This window comes from Candoia aspera, chromosome 7 (genome assembly GCF_035149785.1).
Source record: "Candoia aspera isolate rCanAsp1 chromosome 7, rCanAsp1.hap2, whole genome shotgun sequence".
NCBI lineage: Eukaryota > Metazoa > Chordata > Lepidosauria > Squamata > Boidae > Candoia > Candoia aspera.
Genome location: NC_086159.1, coordinates 267,342 through 282,343, shown reverse-complemented (window position 1 = coordinate 282,343; position 15,002 = coordinate 267,342). Strand labels below are relative to the sequence as shown.

Below are 15,002 nucleotides of genomic sequence, written 5' to 3'. Positions count from 1 at the left end.
AATCAAGATGTGCTTTGTCTACATCATTCTCATGGACTGGTTAATCAGTCTGCATCATTTACTCTTGATAAACCTATTCTTTTAGTTTGCTTTGTGCTCTCTTGAGAGCCCATCATGTTTTTTCTATAGATCTGACTACTTGCTGCTGCTCCTTTTGGGTGATTACCTTCATGTTCCATTTCTTATACTTTGTAGGAAGAGGGCTGTACTAGTCTATGGCGGCAAGGAGAGTTTGGTAGCCTGTTTTCTGACTAAAAATATTTATTAGAAGGTGTAAGCTTTCGCGATGCATAATATGGCTAGACTGATGTAGAATTTGAAATGGGGTGCGGGGGGAAGTCAGGTTGGTTATGTTGATGCAGGTTACATGTGAGACACATTACATGTACCTTATCAGTTAACAGTTATCTAGATGCTTAGTTATTCTGTGGATCTGATGAAGTGACCTATGGGTCACGAAAGCTTATACCTTTTAATAAAATTTGTTAGTCAGAAAAGGTGCTACCAGACCCCATTTCCTCTATGTGCCCCTTTAGCTTGATTAAAAGCTTCCTGTGCATCTACAACTACTTCCTGAGCTGCTCTTCATTTTTAATGCTTGTTGGAATTATACTTCCTGTATGTTAACTTTGTGAAGTTCCAAACGCTTCTGTGCTCCCTTTGACCTGAAGATTTCTGTCAGCAGCATTCCATCTTGTATTGCTCTTTTAAGCTTTAAAATTGTGTGTGCATGTAGGAATATGCTCAAGTTTCCTTATTTGGGCCGTCTATAACCTCAAAATCACATGGTCATTTCCTCCCAAAATTCCCAGGGCAGTTATTTCCCCTTCCTTGCATTCTTACCCAAATGGTCTGGACAGAAACCCTGCATTTAGTTTCCTGGATCTCAGTACGTGAGCGCACTGCTTTCGCATACAGTGCCACACCTCCTCTTCCCCTTTTGTTTGGCTTATCACTTTTCAATAAGTTCTACCCATCAGTCCTTGCATTCAACCCCAGAGTTTTGTCCCCCCAGTTTACAGTAATGCCTAGTGAACCATATTGGCCTGCATGCTTTAAGAATTCTAGTACTTCCCGTTCGTTCCCCATACTCTGCATTTGCATAGAGGCATGAATCCTTGGGTGACCTATTTCTTCCTGTATTTACACACACATTATTGAGTGCCTCAACATTCTGCATAACCCTATTCTGTTCCTAGTATTTCTACTACTCTCTGCGCTGTCTTCTCTCTCCTCTAAGAATTCAGTTTAAAGCCCTGTAAATCAGGTTTGTAAGGTGCAGCCATCTCTTGTTAGGAATCACCCCTCTCATAAATGCATCTCATGATGGAAGAATCCAAGCAATTTCTATTGGCCCTGTCTAGTCAGTTGTTCATTTCTCTTTTCTCTCTTCCTGGGCCTCTTCAACAGGGAGGCATGAAGAAAATACCACTTGTGCCCCAGTGCTTCATGGTCCCTTGCAGGGTGCTGGGTCTGCCTGGGTCCTTGTAGATCAGTAGATGGAAGGTCCATTCCCCTTTCTCCTGCATCAGTCTCAGGGATGGAGTGAGTGATGCTTGCCTGTTTCAATTACTAGCTCAGTTTGTCAGCCTAGCAAGGAGTTGAGGGTGTTCCCTTTCCTTCTTGCTGAGTTACTGATGAGGCTGTGTTGGCTCTTCACGTTGGAAATTGCACTCTCTTGACCTTAACCTATCTTGGTCCAGCCTTTTGTTTCTCATAGTGGCCAACCACATGCTTCTGGTGTGCTCGGAAGCAGGAGGTGGAGATCTATCCCATTGCCATCATTGTTCCTCTGCAGTTGGCATTAGGAAGCAGCCTGCCCTCAGCATCAATAGATTTGCTAGATTGTAGATTTGTCCTCCTTAAAATTTTCTCACCCCCTCAATGGATTGAGCTATTGCTGAGTTGGCAGGACCCAGCACTGATGTACCCTCTCACTCTTTCCCAGGAATTAATGAGGGTGCTTCAGATGAAGAGCCAAGTTTGTTTTCTCCAGTAGAATAGTTTGGGGCAATAGTTGGTCATTTAACTTGAGCTTCAGTTCTTCTCACCCAGCAGTAACGACTCTATGACTGTTGACAAGCTGGTGAATACTCTGAAGAATGAACCTGCCCAGACACTTGATGTTTGTCCAAGTTCTGCTGCTGCAGCTGTCACACCAGAAGCCAAGAGAGACAGGTGAGGGCAGGAGCAAGTACTGGTTAAAACCAGGCACTTTGCTACTTGAATTTCCATTGTTGGTGGGGATGGAGGTCAAACATGTATCTTCATAAGGAACCTTGCCCTTTCAGTTATGGGTGTGGTAGGGCAAGGGATAAGGTGAAAATCTGAGTTCAGTCACTTTCCGGGATCTCAGCTGATCTCCTTGCACAGATTGGTTCATATGGCAGCTACCCATCACCCTCTTGCAGAGAAGAAGAGTGAACCTATGGTAGCTGTTTTAGCCCTTCTTAGGGCACTGTGTGATTGGTGGGTCTTGTCTTAAAACTTGGAGTGGGGCCAAAGCTGGTTAACAAGCATAGCTTTTGCAAGTCCTGTGACCGGTTGCTGGTAGGGCTAGATTGTTAGAACTGTAGATGCAGAAGGTTCTTAGGACTGAGAATCAGGAAAGGCAAACAAAGGGGCCTTTGCCAGTCCAGATAATACAAGTTCTCCATTTGTATTTAGCAAGAATATTTCAGTTGATTTTGGGCCAGGAGGTGCAATTAAGATGACATGGGTTGCCTTTGCAAAAACCTGCACCAGGAACTGGTTGTAGGGAGTGCAGCCCTGCTACTTCTCTCTGACCTCTTGGCAACTATTCAATTATCCTTTGCCAGGGTGGATCCTGCTGGAGTACCTGGCAGCCTTGAGCCTTGAGACCACTGTTTGGGACATTGGGTTCTGTCAGGTTCTGCCACCAGGTAAGTTAGTGGTGCAGAACTACAGTTCAGCACTTCAGTTGTTACCCTTTAACTGGGCTTCAGATGTCTGAACGATGGTCACATAGAGGAGAGAGTAGACTTTTTCTCTATTGCCCCAGAGAGCAAAATGAAAGCCAGTAGGTTAGAGACACAAGAATATATATTCAGACTGTCAGCCAGTGGAGCAGGTTGCCCTATGAAGCTGTGTATTTTTCACTGGAAGTCTTCAAAAAGAGGCTGGATTGTCATTTGTCTAGTGGATCCTACACTGTGTGAGGATTGGACTCGGTGACCTGTAAGCTCTCTTCTAACTCTGTGATTCTGTGGGATGCAAAAGTGTGGGTGGGGCCCAATAATGCTATTTGGACTTCCTTCCCTTTGCATTTTGGAAGATTTAGGTGGTTAGAGAGCAAAATGGGTGCTGTAAGCCATTCAGGTACTTACGATGCTTTCAACCTTTAAAACCTCTGACCGCCTGAACAAAAAAGGTCGTATCCCCTTGATCCTGCAAAAGTGATGCTTTCCTGATCTGTGGTGTTCCCCAGTTTCTTTTGTGCCTCCTATGTCACTAGTATGCAAATGACACTCAGTTATACTCCTCCTTGTAGCCTTGAACATTGCCCAGTTTTGGAAATGGACTTAATGAAGGGAACACACTAAAATTAAAAGAGGACAGTGAAGGAAATTCTGTCTTGGCTTAGCCTGCGCTGGATGAAGTTCCCTTCTTGCTGAAAGAACAAGCCTGTAGTGTGACAGCAAACCTTGACCTCCAGCTGTTTCTGCATCTCTGCAGTGGGGGCAGGAAGAAATGTGTCTAGTGCAGGGGTTTTCAGACTTTTTCAGGCTGTGGAGCCCCTGATCAAGAGGCAAAGCTCTAGGGATAGAAAATTGGCTGTGTTGGAGTGAACTCTTTTTCATTTTGGACTTAGTCTCTCATGGAACCCTATCAAGTTCTCAGTCCTATGATACAGTTTGAAAGCCCCTGATCTTGTGTACCAGCTGGGATGATTTTTGAGCGATCAGATCAGGCAATGTTACAGGTAAATCCCTGTAATGCATTCCTCCTGAGACAGTTCAGTGAGACAGACAAGAGAGGAACAGTATGGTCTAGTGGTTAAGGTGCTGGACTAAGAAGAAAGAGATCCAGGTTCCAGCCAACCTCAACCACAGGTTTGTTGTGGGGAAAAATAGGAAGAGGAAGCCCACCTTGAGGTACAATGGAAATAAAAAAGTAAGTAGAAGAAGGAACTTCACACAGTTTGGTCCTGGATGTTGCTGGTACCACTATATGTACCACTAAATGCAGTCATGGACACCAAATTATTGACTTTGGATGAGTGCTAAGATAGGTGGAGAATAGGTCTGTTGACGGCTATTTGCCATAAGGAATTTGCATCCTTTCAAGACCTCCTAGTTGGTAAGTTATGGGCAACAGTAACTTGGTTTGCAAGGCAGTCTTTGGATGGCAGATGCTAGCATGCGTGCACACACACACACATATATTAATAAAAATTCATTTTAAATAGTGAAATACAAAAAAATACAGCACCAATATAGAAAGAAGAAAACTTAGATATATTATAGCAATCAAAATAAACCAAAAATGACAAAGGAAAAAAATATAACTATAGATAACAGTATAAATTCAGTCCTTAAGCTTATAATTAAATCTAGGCCTTAGATCAACATATTGCATTATATTATTTTTAGAACAGATTTTTCAAAAATAAATAGCAAACTCGTTCTGGATCCATTCCTTAAAATCAGTAAATTTTTTTCCAGTTATGTAAAATTATCCTCTTTGCCCTGCCCCAAGCAAAATAGAATCAAAGCTCTTGATGAGATGAGAAATTCCATGTTTTAGGAATGTAGTGCAATCTCACACTGAGATCCTTAACAATAATATTTATTCCCAAAATTGTATTGTCATATGTAGTAATCTGAAACCCAACCATATATTAATAGCTGGAGAAGACCAAACCATGTGAGTTAACCCTCAAATTTCTTACAATGCTGGCTGGAAACACCATTTTTATTTTCAAAGGATATTATTAAAATAATGTTTCATACAAATTGCTAAGACCAGCTGAGCATAAATCACTTACCATTCAACTATCTAGGGTCAGAGCAGAGCAAAGAAGGCAACTGTCTAGGAAGCATGCATAGAATAGTGTGAACGTGCTTCAAGTAAACCTGGTTGTGCTTGTGGCATGCTGGCCAAAATATGCCAACATTTTCCTTAACATTAGCAGGGAATGCTGCAGGTAGCATGTGTATAACAGACTGGTACCTTCTGTGTCTTACTAAAAGATAGGCTATGGGTAACTCTGGTCGGTGGTGGGAAATTGATACAGGCACAGACACACACCCAAATGGAAAAGGTCCCAAAGCTCACAAGGTTGCAGGTTATGTACCCTCTGGAAATGAGACATGGGACTTACCAAAACAGGGTAAATCATGACATAACCTTTACTGCAGGAATGTGGGATCTGATAACAACAACATGGGGTGACCTCACTGTGGGCGGACCCGGCGCCTCTCTGTTTTGCTCTTCTTGGGGAGGCCCCAAGCTCACCCTTTGAAGTGATGCAAGCACCTTCTGGCATAAACAGGGCCCTTTCTTGTGCCCATATATTGGCTCCCTTCACGCCACGGAAAAGGCAGCAGCCAGCTCCCCAGGCAGTTTCAGTTTGCCTAATATGCACTCCAGCATCATGTATGTAAGGATGGGGTGTTACTGGTCCCTGTAGAGAGCAAAGAGGATGACCTTGAGGGAGAGGGGGAAGCTGTGTTACCAGAGCAACAAAAAGGGAAACGTTGCTTAAGTCCAGGCAGTGGGGAAGAATGAATGACGAAAATGCCTCAGACAGGAACCCCCCAATTCAGTTCACATGAATCTAAAAGAGGGAGGAGGGAAAACGCAAACACACCTGCAAGGTTAGAGCCAATCTAAATAAAAGTGGTTTTCAGTCTTCCGTGGAGTCTTGGTCTGGCCTCCCTCCTAGGGCTGACAATTCCCCCACGGTATGATATGAAAGCCTGGATTGACCAAAGCCATGATGGGAGCAGAGGTCAGTTTCTTTCTTTTCATTAAATATTTTAAACAACATATATAAAAACATTTTAAAAGGGCAATAAAAAGCGATACAATGTAAATGAATAAACAAGGATGAAAATGTCATAAAGATGATAATTTTCCAGTATATTATTAGTTGATTAGGAAAAACTGAATATATTACACCATTTTAAGAGATTGAAAATTGGTTTAGTAAAGTTTAATAAGAATGCTGCAGGTTGAAATGGGAATTCAGCTTTTAAGATTTTATTCTAATACGTTAGTTACAAGATTTTCAGATTCATTCAGGACTCTTTCTCTTTATTTCTGCAGTTCTACTGCTACTATACTACTAATTTGAAGATATTGATACCAGTCAGGTAGACTGGACCACTGTGCAAGATTCAAAAGATTTTATCTTCATCTTAGTAATTAAGTTTTGCCATTTAAAAGAATTATTCTCTCTCCATTGAGCAATTTTCTTAGTAAAACAAACTTTTAATAGCAAAGTAAGAGAGGGAAAATCATATTCTGTAAGGTTTAATTTTTATGTTGATTGTGTGCTTAACCCTGATGTTTTGTCTCAGGTATTTAGTTTTTTTACATGCAGTACATGTTTGATAGTTTCTGTTTTCTGGGACTTAAGTTTCTTTACAGTAGTGTTGCCTCTAAATTAGGAAAAGGGTAGCGTTATTTTTGATCTGCCCAAAGGCTTATTTTTCTATTGATAACCCTTTCAAGTGATGTTCTGCGATATGAACTACTCTGTATTTTTATCTCCTTTGCCACTAAATGTTTTTGCATGGATTATCTAAAACTTAAAAGGGACTTTCACATTCTCTCTTCTTTTTTTAAAAAAAAACCGAAGTTTTATTTTATGTATTTCATGAGATTGATTTATCTCCAAAGGGGAAGAGTGACTGATTTCTTTTGCCACATACTTCAGTGCTACAGGGCCAGGAAGTGACACTGGAAAATTTCATTTTTTCTCAGTTATTCCTTTTAATTTGCCAAAAAAGCAATACAGGTTGTGGAAGCACCTCCCCACAATACCTGGGGTTAGGGAGAGGACACCAGTTGAGGCATCCTCTAAAAGACAGGGGTGCTTCCCAAGCCATCATCCCAAGAGCAGGACGAGGGGCCAATGTATGAAGACCTAGAGGACTTCTATGAAAAGAAATTTAAAACTTCTACCAGAGAGCTCAGCCATTCTGGTACAAATGTATAGAGAGAGAAGTAGATATTTGCAAAGAATGTAATTGAAGAGAAAATAATGATTAAAGAGTAAAAGAGACAGAAAAATTGCAGAGTGATTTTGATGGAAATAAAAAAACTGGAAGTTGGTGAAAAGGACTAAACCTCAGTTGAGTAAGTGGAATTAAAAATGAGAGTGATGGAATAGTTTGGGATTAAAACAAAGTGGGGGGATGCTGGAAGGATATTTTAGAGATCTATACGGGAATGACTGCGAAATATGGAAGGGAGGAATTTCAATAAATTCCATAAATCTTAGCATCCAAGAAAAGAATGGATGAGAAGGAAGTCACAAATTGTGAGAATGTTGAAAAAAGTTGGTCTAAATGATCCCCATGGTCCATGATTCTATGAAAAATGATAAGGTTGCTGATGGAGATGATATAGAGAAATGTTAAAATATGAATGTGATTTGCTTGTGAACAACTTTGTGATTTGTTTAATGTTTGTTTGAAGTTGCCATCTTGCCTGATTGCTAGGAAGAATGCTGTTGTTATTTCCCTGCACAAAGAGATAGCAAGATTGAATGCAAAAATTACACTGGGATTAGTTTGTTGATTGTGTCTCGGAAAAGTTCTAATGGAAAGGATACAAGAGGTGGCAACCAACAACATTGGGAAGTGCAGTGTGCTTTTGTGTGAAGAAAGAGACTTGCAGACAAGATTTTTGCTTTTCTGTAGGTCATTGAGAAAGGTATGAATGTTGATTTAGAGAATGCTTACAATAAAGTAAATAAGCTTGATTTATGAAACATTCTGTGAGTGTGAAGTTAAAAGTTGGTTGATGAGTATGAGTTCTTATATGATGGAAGCAAAGCATGTATGAGAATAAACAGAATGCTTATCAACTTGTTTGGCACTGAGCAGACAGTAAGGCAAGGATGTGTGCTATCCCCTTGGTTCTTTAATATATTTATGAATAAATGAATAAGGAATGATCATGATGACAATGTGTATCGGTTGGAGATACGAATTTGTGTATATAATGTAAATTAGATGTACCTGGCTGGAACTCAAATTATTTGTATTTGATTGTATGATCCAGTGAGGAGTGTAGCTCTCAAAATTAATGACTTAAAGATTAAGGTAGTTGTGTTTGACAGTGAAGATGGGGTGGATTGAAAATTATGTATAAATGGTGAAAAACAAGAGCAAGTATGTGCATTTGAGAAGCTGGATAGAATAGTTATTTTAATAAGGAGATGAATAGAGAAATGTTGATGCTGGTAGACAAGTAGATGATGGTACATGGTCTTGCACCAAATGAATTTTGTTAAAAGAAGGGGAAGAGTGTATAAGAGTGTGCTTCTGTCCCCACTGTTATCTGGATGTGGGAGTTGGGTATGTCAGGAGAAACAGAAATGAATGCAGTGGGCATGTGGTACTTCAGTAATATGTTCAGTAAACAAGAAGAGACAAGATCAAGAATGAATCCGTTGAAGAAAGGGGAACTGGACACAGAAGTGAGTCCCCAGTGCAGAAGAAGTACACTGAAGTCCTATGTAGACAGAATGAATATGGATTGAATTGCAAGACAAGGAAGAATGAATGCCTTGAGAGGAGGAAGAAAACCAAGGAAGTAGTGAGTAGAGTTGGTGAAGTCTTCAAAAACAGATGAGAAATTAAAAAACGTAGCATCTGAAGTGCTATTTCAGATAGTAGACTAAGGATGGAAAAGTGGAGTGAATCCTCTTTCTTTAGAAGTATAAGCACTTTGTATTGCGCTTCCTTGGGTGGGTACTCTCTGCTAGGTCTCTCCTCTGCCATGATGTGTTTTCATTTGGAGAGGTTGACACCTGCAGAAGGTTGGCAGTGCTGTTTGGCTGCTTACAAAACTAGAGCTCATGTACAGAGGGAACACGCCAGATTTAGCTGTATGTATGTACGTATGTATGTATGTATGTATGTATTTATTTATCCAATTTGTCCCTGCCCATCTCCTCCCTTCGGGGGACTCTGGGCGGTTTACAATAATCAATTAAAACAACAATCATAAAATCCACAACATAAAATTACAATAATAAATAATATAAATAAGAGTAAAAAAATAAAAAGTGGCAAAAGAATCTAAAGCAGTCCAAGTGTGGGAGGAGTGGTCTATAGCAGCCATCCTCATGTAGATCAATTCCCCTTTCCACCCCAAGCGAGGTGGCAGAACCAGGTCTTCAGACTCCTCCGAAAGGCCAGGAGCGATGGGGCCAATCTGCACTACAGGCAGTAGTGCTACGATACCCTTGACAGGATTAGGGACTTGGCTTGGAAACACTGTGTCTGAGAGGGACTCGGATGAGATTGTTAAGAAGCTGAATGTGATCCAGCTGCTCGAAAGTAATGCAGTTCTGGGCTGAATTAGAAGAAACATCATACCAAAGACGTGTGAAGTCCTTATTCCTCTCTACTCAGCACTGATGAGATGACACCTGGAGTCCTGTGAATGATTCTGGGCACCCTATTCCCAGAAGGATAGTGACCAGATAGAAAAAGTTCAAAGGAAGGCAATGAAGATGATCCAGGGACTTGAGGACATGGCATACAAGGAGAGGCTGAAGGAACTTGGGATGTTCGGCCTGGAGAAAAGAAGACGGAGGGGAGACGTGATAGCTGTGTCCAGGTATATAAAAGGGTGCCCTGGGGAAATTGGCCAGGAACTATTTCCATGGCTGTAGCAACTAGGACCAAAAATAAGAAGTATAAGTTGCAAAATCTAGGTTTGGTTTAAATAGAAGAAGAGATTTCCTGATAGCAAGATCTACCTATAGACAGGGGGGGTTCTCCATCGCTAAAGGGAGAGATTTATTTACTTGTTTTACAGTTATGTCCAGCTGTAATTAGGTTGGCTCTCGGCAGCTTACATGATAGAAGACCATTAAAACCTTCGTGGTGGGTTCAGAATATCAAGTAAGAACAAGTATCATAATACATATAACAGCACACACTCAAGAAAATAAAATAAAAACTATGGCCCAGGTTGGTCGCAGGCCTCTTGGACTTCGGTCACTTCTGGAGGGTAGCTTTTAAGAAGAGGCCAGACAGCTCTTTGTAGGGGGTTTCATCGATTTTCATGCACACGGCAGTGGGTGGGACTGGATGGCCCTTGGGCTTCCTTCCACTCTACAATTTGATCCTAGAGGCCTCTCTTAGCCACTAGGAGACCAAAAGGCTGAGCAACAAGGGGCCTTCCTTGGTGCTGCTCCCAGGCTCCCCTCGTATTGGCCCCTTGCATTGCCACATTGACCAACTCTGCGCTTCCTGCGACAGAGCGTGTCTTTTCCCAAAGGAGCCCCTGTAAAGAAGATGGCAAAGCACTCTGCCCTGCTTTTCTCGACGCTTGTTCTGGGGATCGCCTCCTGTTGTCTGGGGAACGGCTTTCTCTGTACTCGCTCCCTGGGGCACAGTGCTTCCTTTTCCTCTCCCGGGACACACTAGGTGACTGTGGATGCCGTCTGTTATTTATTTTTGCAGCATTTCTAGGCCACCCAACTTCAGATTGGCTCCAGGAAGTGAACACTAAAGCATAACAATTAAAGCAAAACAGCTAATACAGTAGGTTCCCATCAGAATTGTGGTAGTTTCTCCATTCAGCTAGGGCCAAAGGTGTGACTGTTTTCACTTGCTTCCTCCCCCGAGTTATGTGAAGCCTGGAGGATGGGGAATTCACATATCTTGAAGTGGGGGAGAGTTCTGTAAAAGGGGAACTACTACCGAAAAGGACTTGCCAAGACTTGTCCGCTGCCCCGCATTTCAGAGGAGCAGTCAGATCCTACATGGGCAGTGCAGTGCCTGTGATAACCTAGGGCTGCATCAAGGGAGGCTGCGAAGGTAACAACCTGCCCTTGGAAGCCTCCTGGGGACCAATGCAGCCACTTCAAAATAGGTGATGCTGTGTGCTGGTGGGATTGATGGGCCAGCACCCTAGCCACGGCACATTTATTCGTTCCTAAGCTTGTTACTGGCCACAACCAAACCACTGTCAGTAGCTTACAATATCATCCAGTACATTAAAACATCCACAATGTAGTATCAACAGGTAGTCCTCAACTTATGACCACATTTGAGACTGGAATTTCCATCGCCAAGTGATGTGGTTGTAAAGTGCAACGTCACATGACCACATCACTTAGCAATGGCAATCCCTGTTGCCGTCATTAAGCGTTCCACCGATTTTTAGGGTTGGAAGATGGTGAGGAGATGGGTGGGTGGGGGGAGTTGAAGCACCCCTGTGGTTTAAGTGCAGGCGGGCTGCCAAGCGGCCAAATTAGATCACATGACTGTGGGGGCGCTGCGATGGCTGTAACTTTGGGGACCGGTTGTAAGTCCCTTCGTTCAGCACTGCTGTAACTTCAAATTGTTGTTAAGTCAGTAACTACTTATAAAATAAATGTAATTTTTTAAAAAAGCTATGATGATAATTTGAAAGTATATAGCAATAATCACAGCAAATGTGCGAATAACTCTAATTTGAGCAGTTTACAAAATGTTAGTAAAGTTGGGGTTGATCTCTCTTGGGGGTTCTACAAAGCAGGTGCAACAGCAGAATAGCAGGGCCTGTGAGCCCCCATTCCCTTTGCCCTGTGAAGTTGTCAGCCCTATAAGGTAAACCGGTGTAAGAAACCGATGCCATCTAGGTCAGGGCTACTTTTATTGTAACAGTCACAGTAACAGAATCTGACAGTCTAGATGTGCTTCCCCCTCCCCCTTTTATCCCGTATGAATCAGGGAGGAGCTCGTCTGAGACTTTTGCTCGGATTCTTGGCATGGGCTCTAGCCCTGCTTCTCTGGTAATTGCCTGGTCGTGGCTCTTCCTCTTGTCCGTCAAGGCCATGCCATAATCCCTCCCCAGACATCTGGGAGCACTAAAAGATTCTAGGAGATCCACGTCCAGGCTGAGACCAGTTGAAGGAAATAGTCTTGGATAGCGTGAAGTCACATATGAGCCAGTTTGGTGGGGTGGCTCAGGTGCTGGGCTAGAAACCAGGAGACGGTGAGCTCTAATCTCCCCTTAGGCTGGGTGACTTTGGGCCAGTCGCGCACTCTCAAACCAACCCACTTCACGGGGTGGTGGTTGTGGGGAAAATAGGTGGGGGTATTAGGTATATACACTGCCTTGAGTTCACAAGAAATAAAGGCAGGCTAAATCAAATAAATAAATAAATATGGCTTTTTGTACCAGCTGTAACTTCTGGGTCATCATCAAAGAAAGTACATTTCTCCCATCGCCTTTGCAGCCCAAGAAGCTAGGGAGGGTCCCTCCTGAGACGTTTGCCCCGCCCACGTTTCTTTTGCAGGCTGCTAAGCTGCCTCTTACCCCACCATTCTCCTGGCTGCGGTTCCTCCCCCTCTCCCAAGGTCATTCCCACATACCATTACAAAGGCAGACCCATGTAGATTGATTGGCAGTAGTCCAACTAAGTGGTGATTAAGGAGTGCCAGGATATGTGGTCTAAGATGGGCTGTAACTGGCGTACCAGGAAAAACTGAGTAAAGCTCCCCTTGGACATAGCTCCTACTTACTGCAAGCCCAGGAGGACTACCCAGAGTAACTACTGAGACTAATGTTAGTGATCTGCCATGTTGTCTACTGATGAATAGCACTCCATCTTGGAGGGATTTAATCCAAGTTTCTTTGCCCCATCCACATCCTCACAGCCTTTAAGCACCAGTTTGAGACTGACCATCTTTGGCTTGGCTTGGGGTAGTGATACACAACTGTATGTCATCAGTATATTAGTGACACATCACCCAAAATTGATGGATGACCATTCTTGGTAGCTTCATGCGGATACTACAGCATAGGGAAGAGCACAGGGGAACCCCACAAGGCCTCAAGCACTTCTCTAGCACCACCAACTGCTGCCCCAGGTCAGGTATGAATGGAATCACTATAAAAGAGTGCCTTGCACTCCCACCCCATAAGGCAGGCCAGAAGGGTACCATAGTTTGATGGTGGTACTAAACACCACAGAAGGGTCTAAAGACCTGGAGGAGTTAGAGTTCTAGAGTTCCTCCAGGCCCCAATGAAGGTCATCTACTGGAGCAAACAATACTGTTTCTCCTCTATGAAGAGGTCTGAGTCTTGACTGAAGAGGTTCCAGATAATCTGATTTATCCAGAATCATCTGTAGCTAATTCCACACAACTTTCCCTAGAAAAGGAGGGTTGGAGACTGGCCAAAGGATGTCTAAAGTGCTCAAATCTAGGAAAGGCCTGTTTAGGAGAGGGCACAGCTCCACCAGTTTCAAAGGAGTGATATGATCTCTTCCCTCAAGGAGGTATTAATTCTATCCTGGAACTAATAAACTTAGTACAAATTCACATTCTACCTGGCTGCCTGAAAAAGCCAGTAGGGATTCAGTCCACTGTAGGTTCTTAAAGGTCAAAGGAATCTCAAATCGCTGCATAAAATGCTGTCTCCTTCACCACAGTAGACACTCCCTGGCTGGCATCCAACCCTGAGTATACAGAAGTGACTTTATTCTCAAAGAAGTGCACAAACTCATCTGATGTGCTTGTCAGTACTTTATTCCATCCATCTTTTCCTAATAGAATCTAGGTGATCCTGAACAGTGCCACCTGGTGAGAATCCAGAAGCAGTAAGGATAAGGAAAAATGTGCACTTTGCCACTGTGTAAGCCTACCACGAACTCTTACCATTGCTTGGTTGTGTCCACTTCTGGCCTTCATCACCATCAGCCTTGGGTACCTCTTCAGTCTCTTCCTTTCCCTCAGTTCCTTAGTAAACCAAAGGGCTGCTTGAGAGTGACGACCGCCCAGAGTCATGTATTTGAGATGTGCAGCCATATAAATTGAACAGAGAGAGAGGACTGGGCAGAGGCATCACTGGAGCAATCTCATCTAATGCCAGTTTGTGGAAGCGGTGATCTGATCATGGCAAAGGACACAGGTTGATACCCTTCATCTTCATGTTTCATCTGCATCAAACTAAATATTAGATCAAGCACATGCCCTCCCATGTGAGTTGACACAGTGATCTCTTGTGACAAACCCACAGTCCCTTTTGAGACCATAAACACATGAGCTATATTAGATCCCTTTCCTAGAGACCAGAGATTGAATTTCCCCAGGACTAGCAACCTTTGTAATTCCAGTATTGACCCTGAAACAAAGGGAGCTTTTGAAGGTCACTGTCAGGCACCTGGTCAGTCAGTCCACTGGCTGCTGCTCAAGCGTGTCAGAGTGGCCCAGTTCCAGACACACATGCAGCGAGTCATCTCTGGTACTCTCGCTGGCATCGCTGCAAGAGTTGCGCACACCTTCCTTGTCTTAATGACGTGAGTGGTGCAAGATCTGATTGCCAGCTGGTTGCTACATCCCTGTTGTCACCCAGCCAGGATTCTGTGATGCATAGCAGGTCAGCCCACTTGCCTGCTACCGTATCATATATGTTAAAATTACATTTCACCACATGTTAAGTCTGAACAGATGGCACATTCTCTCTCTCTTTAAAAAGCTCTGGTTTTGTCTTTGGCCAAATGGCTACTGTTCTGCAGCAAGAAAGAAAAACCAGGGAACCTAACCCTAACCAAGCTAGGCCAAAGTATTTTTATTTCAGAAGCAACAGGATTCAGCAATAGGACTGTTTCCTTGTATACAGGAGACTCGGTGTGTGTTGCCAGGGTTGGATCTAGCAAGGACTTCAAGCAGGACCTCCAGATACTCTTGAGTAGTTATTAAATGGAATCCCCTCCCCAATTTCAGAGCCATCCCTGCCTTCCCTGTGAAGTGTGTGAATCTCTTGGGAAGGGAGATTGGCCAGTCACCCTGGAACAGCCC

General features: G+C 43.1%; 1 protein-coding gene across 9 annotated transcripts in view; it reads left to right on the top strand.

Annotated features, from left to right (window-relative positions):
- Nucleotides 1-15,002, top strand: part of PPP6R2 (protein phosphatase 6 regulatory subunit 2) — a 91,951-nt gene that overhangs the window by 75,133 nt on the left and 1,816 nt on the right. For 4 of the 9 annotated variants that reach the window (XR_010068320.1, XM_063308831.1, XM_063308832.1 and 1 more), the window contains one exon: nt 2,056-2,178. The exons of 1 other annotated variant lie outside the window; for it this stretch is intronic. Coding sequence is in view for 4 of the 8 variants with exons in the window: in XM_063308831.1 (XP_063164901.1) it covers nt 2,056-2,178 (123 nt within the window). In the remaining 4 variants the exon portion in view is untranslated. Of the gene's footprint in view, nt 1-2,055; nt 2,179-9,614; nt 9,823-15,002 lie in introns of all 9 variants that reach the window. 4 more of the 9 variants (XR_010068319.1, XR_010068318.1, XR_010068321.1 and 1 more) reach the window with 3 other exon arrangements.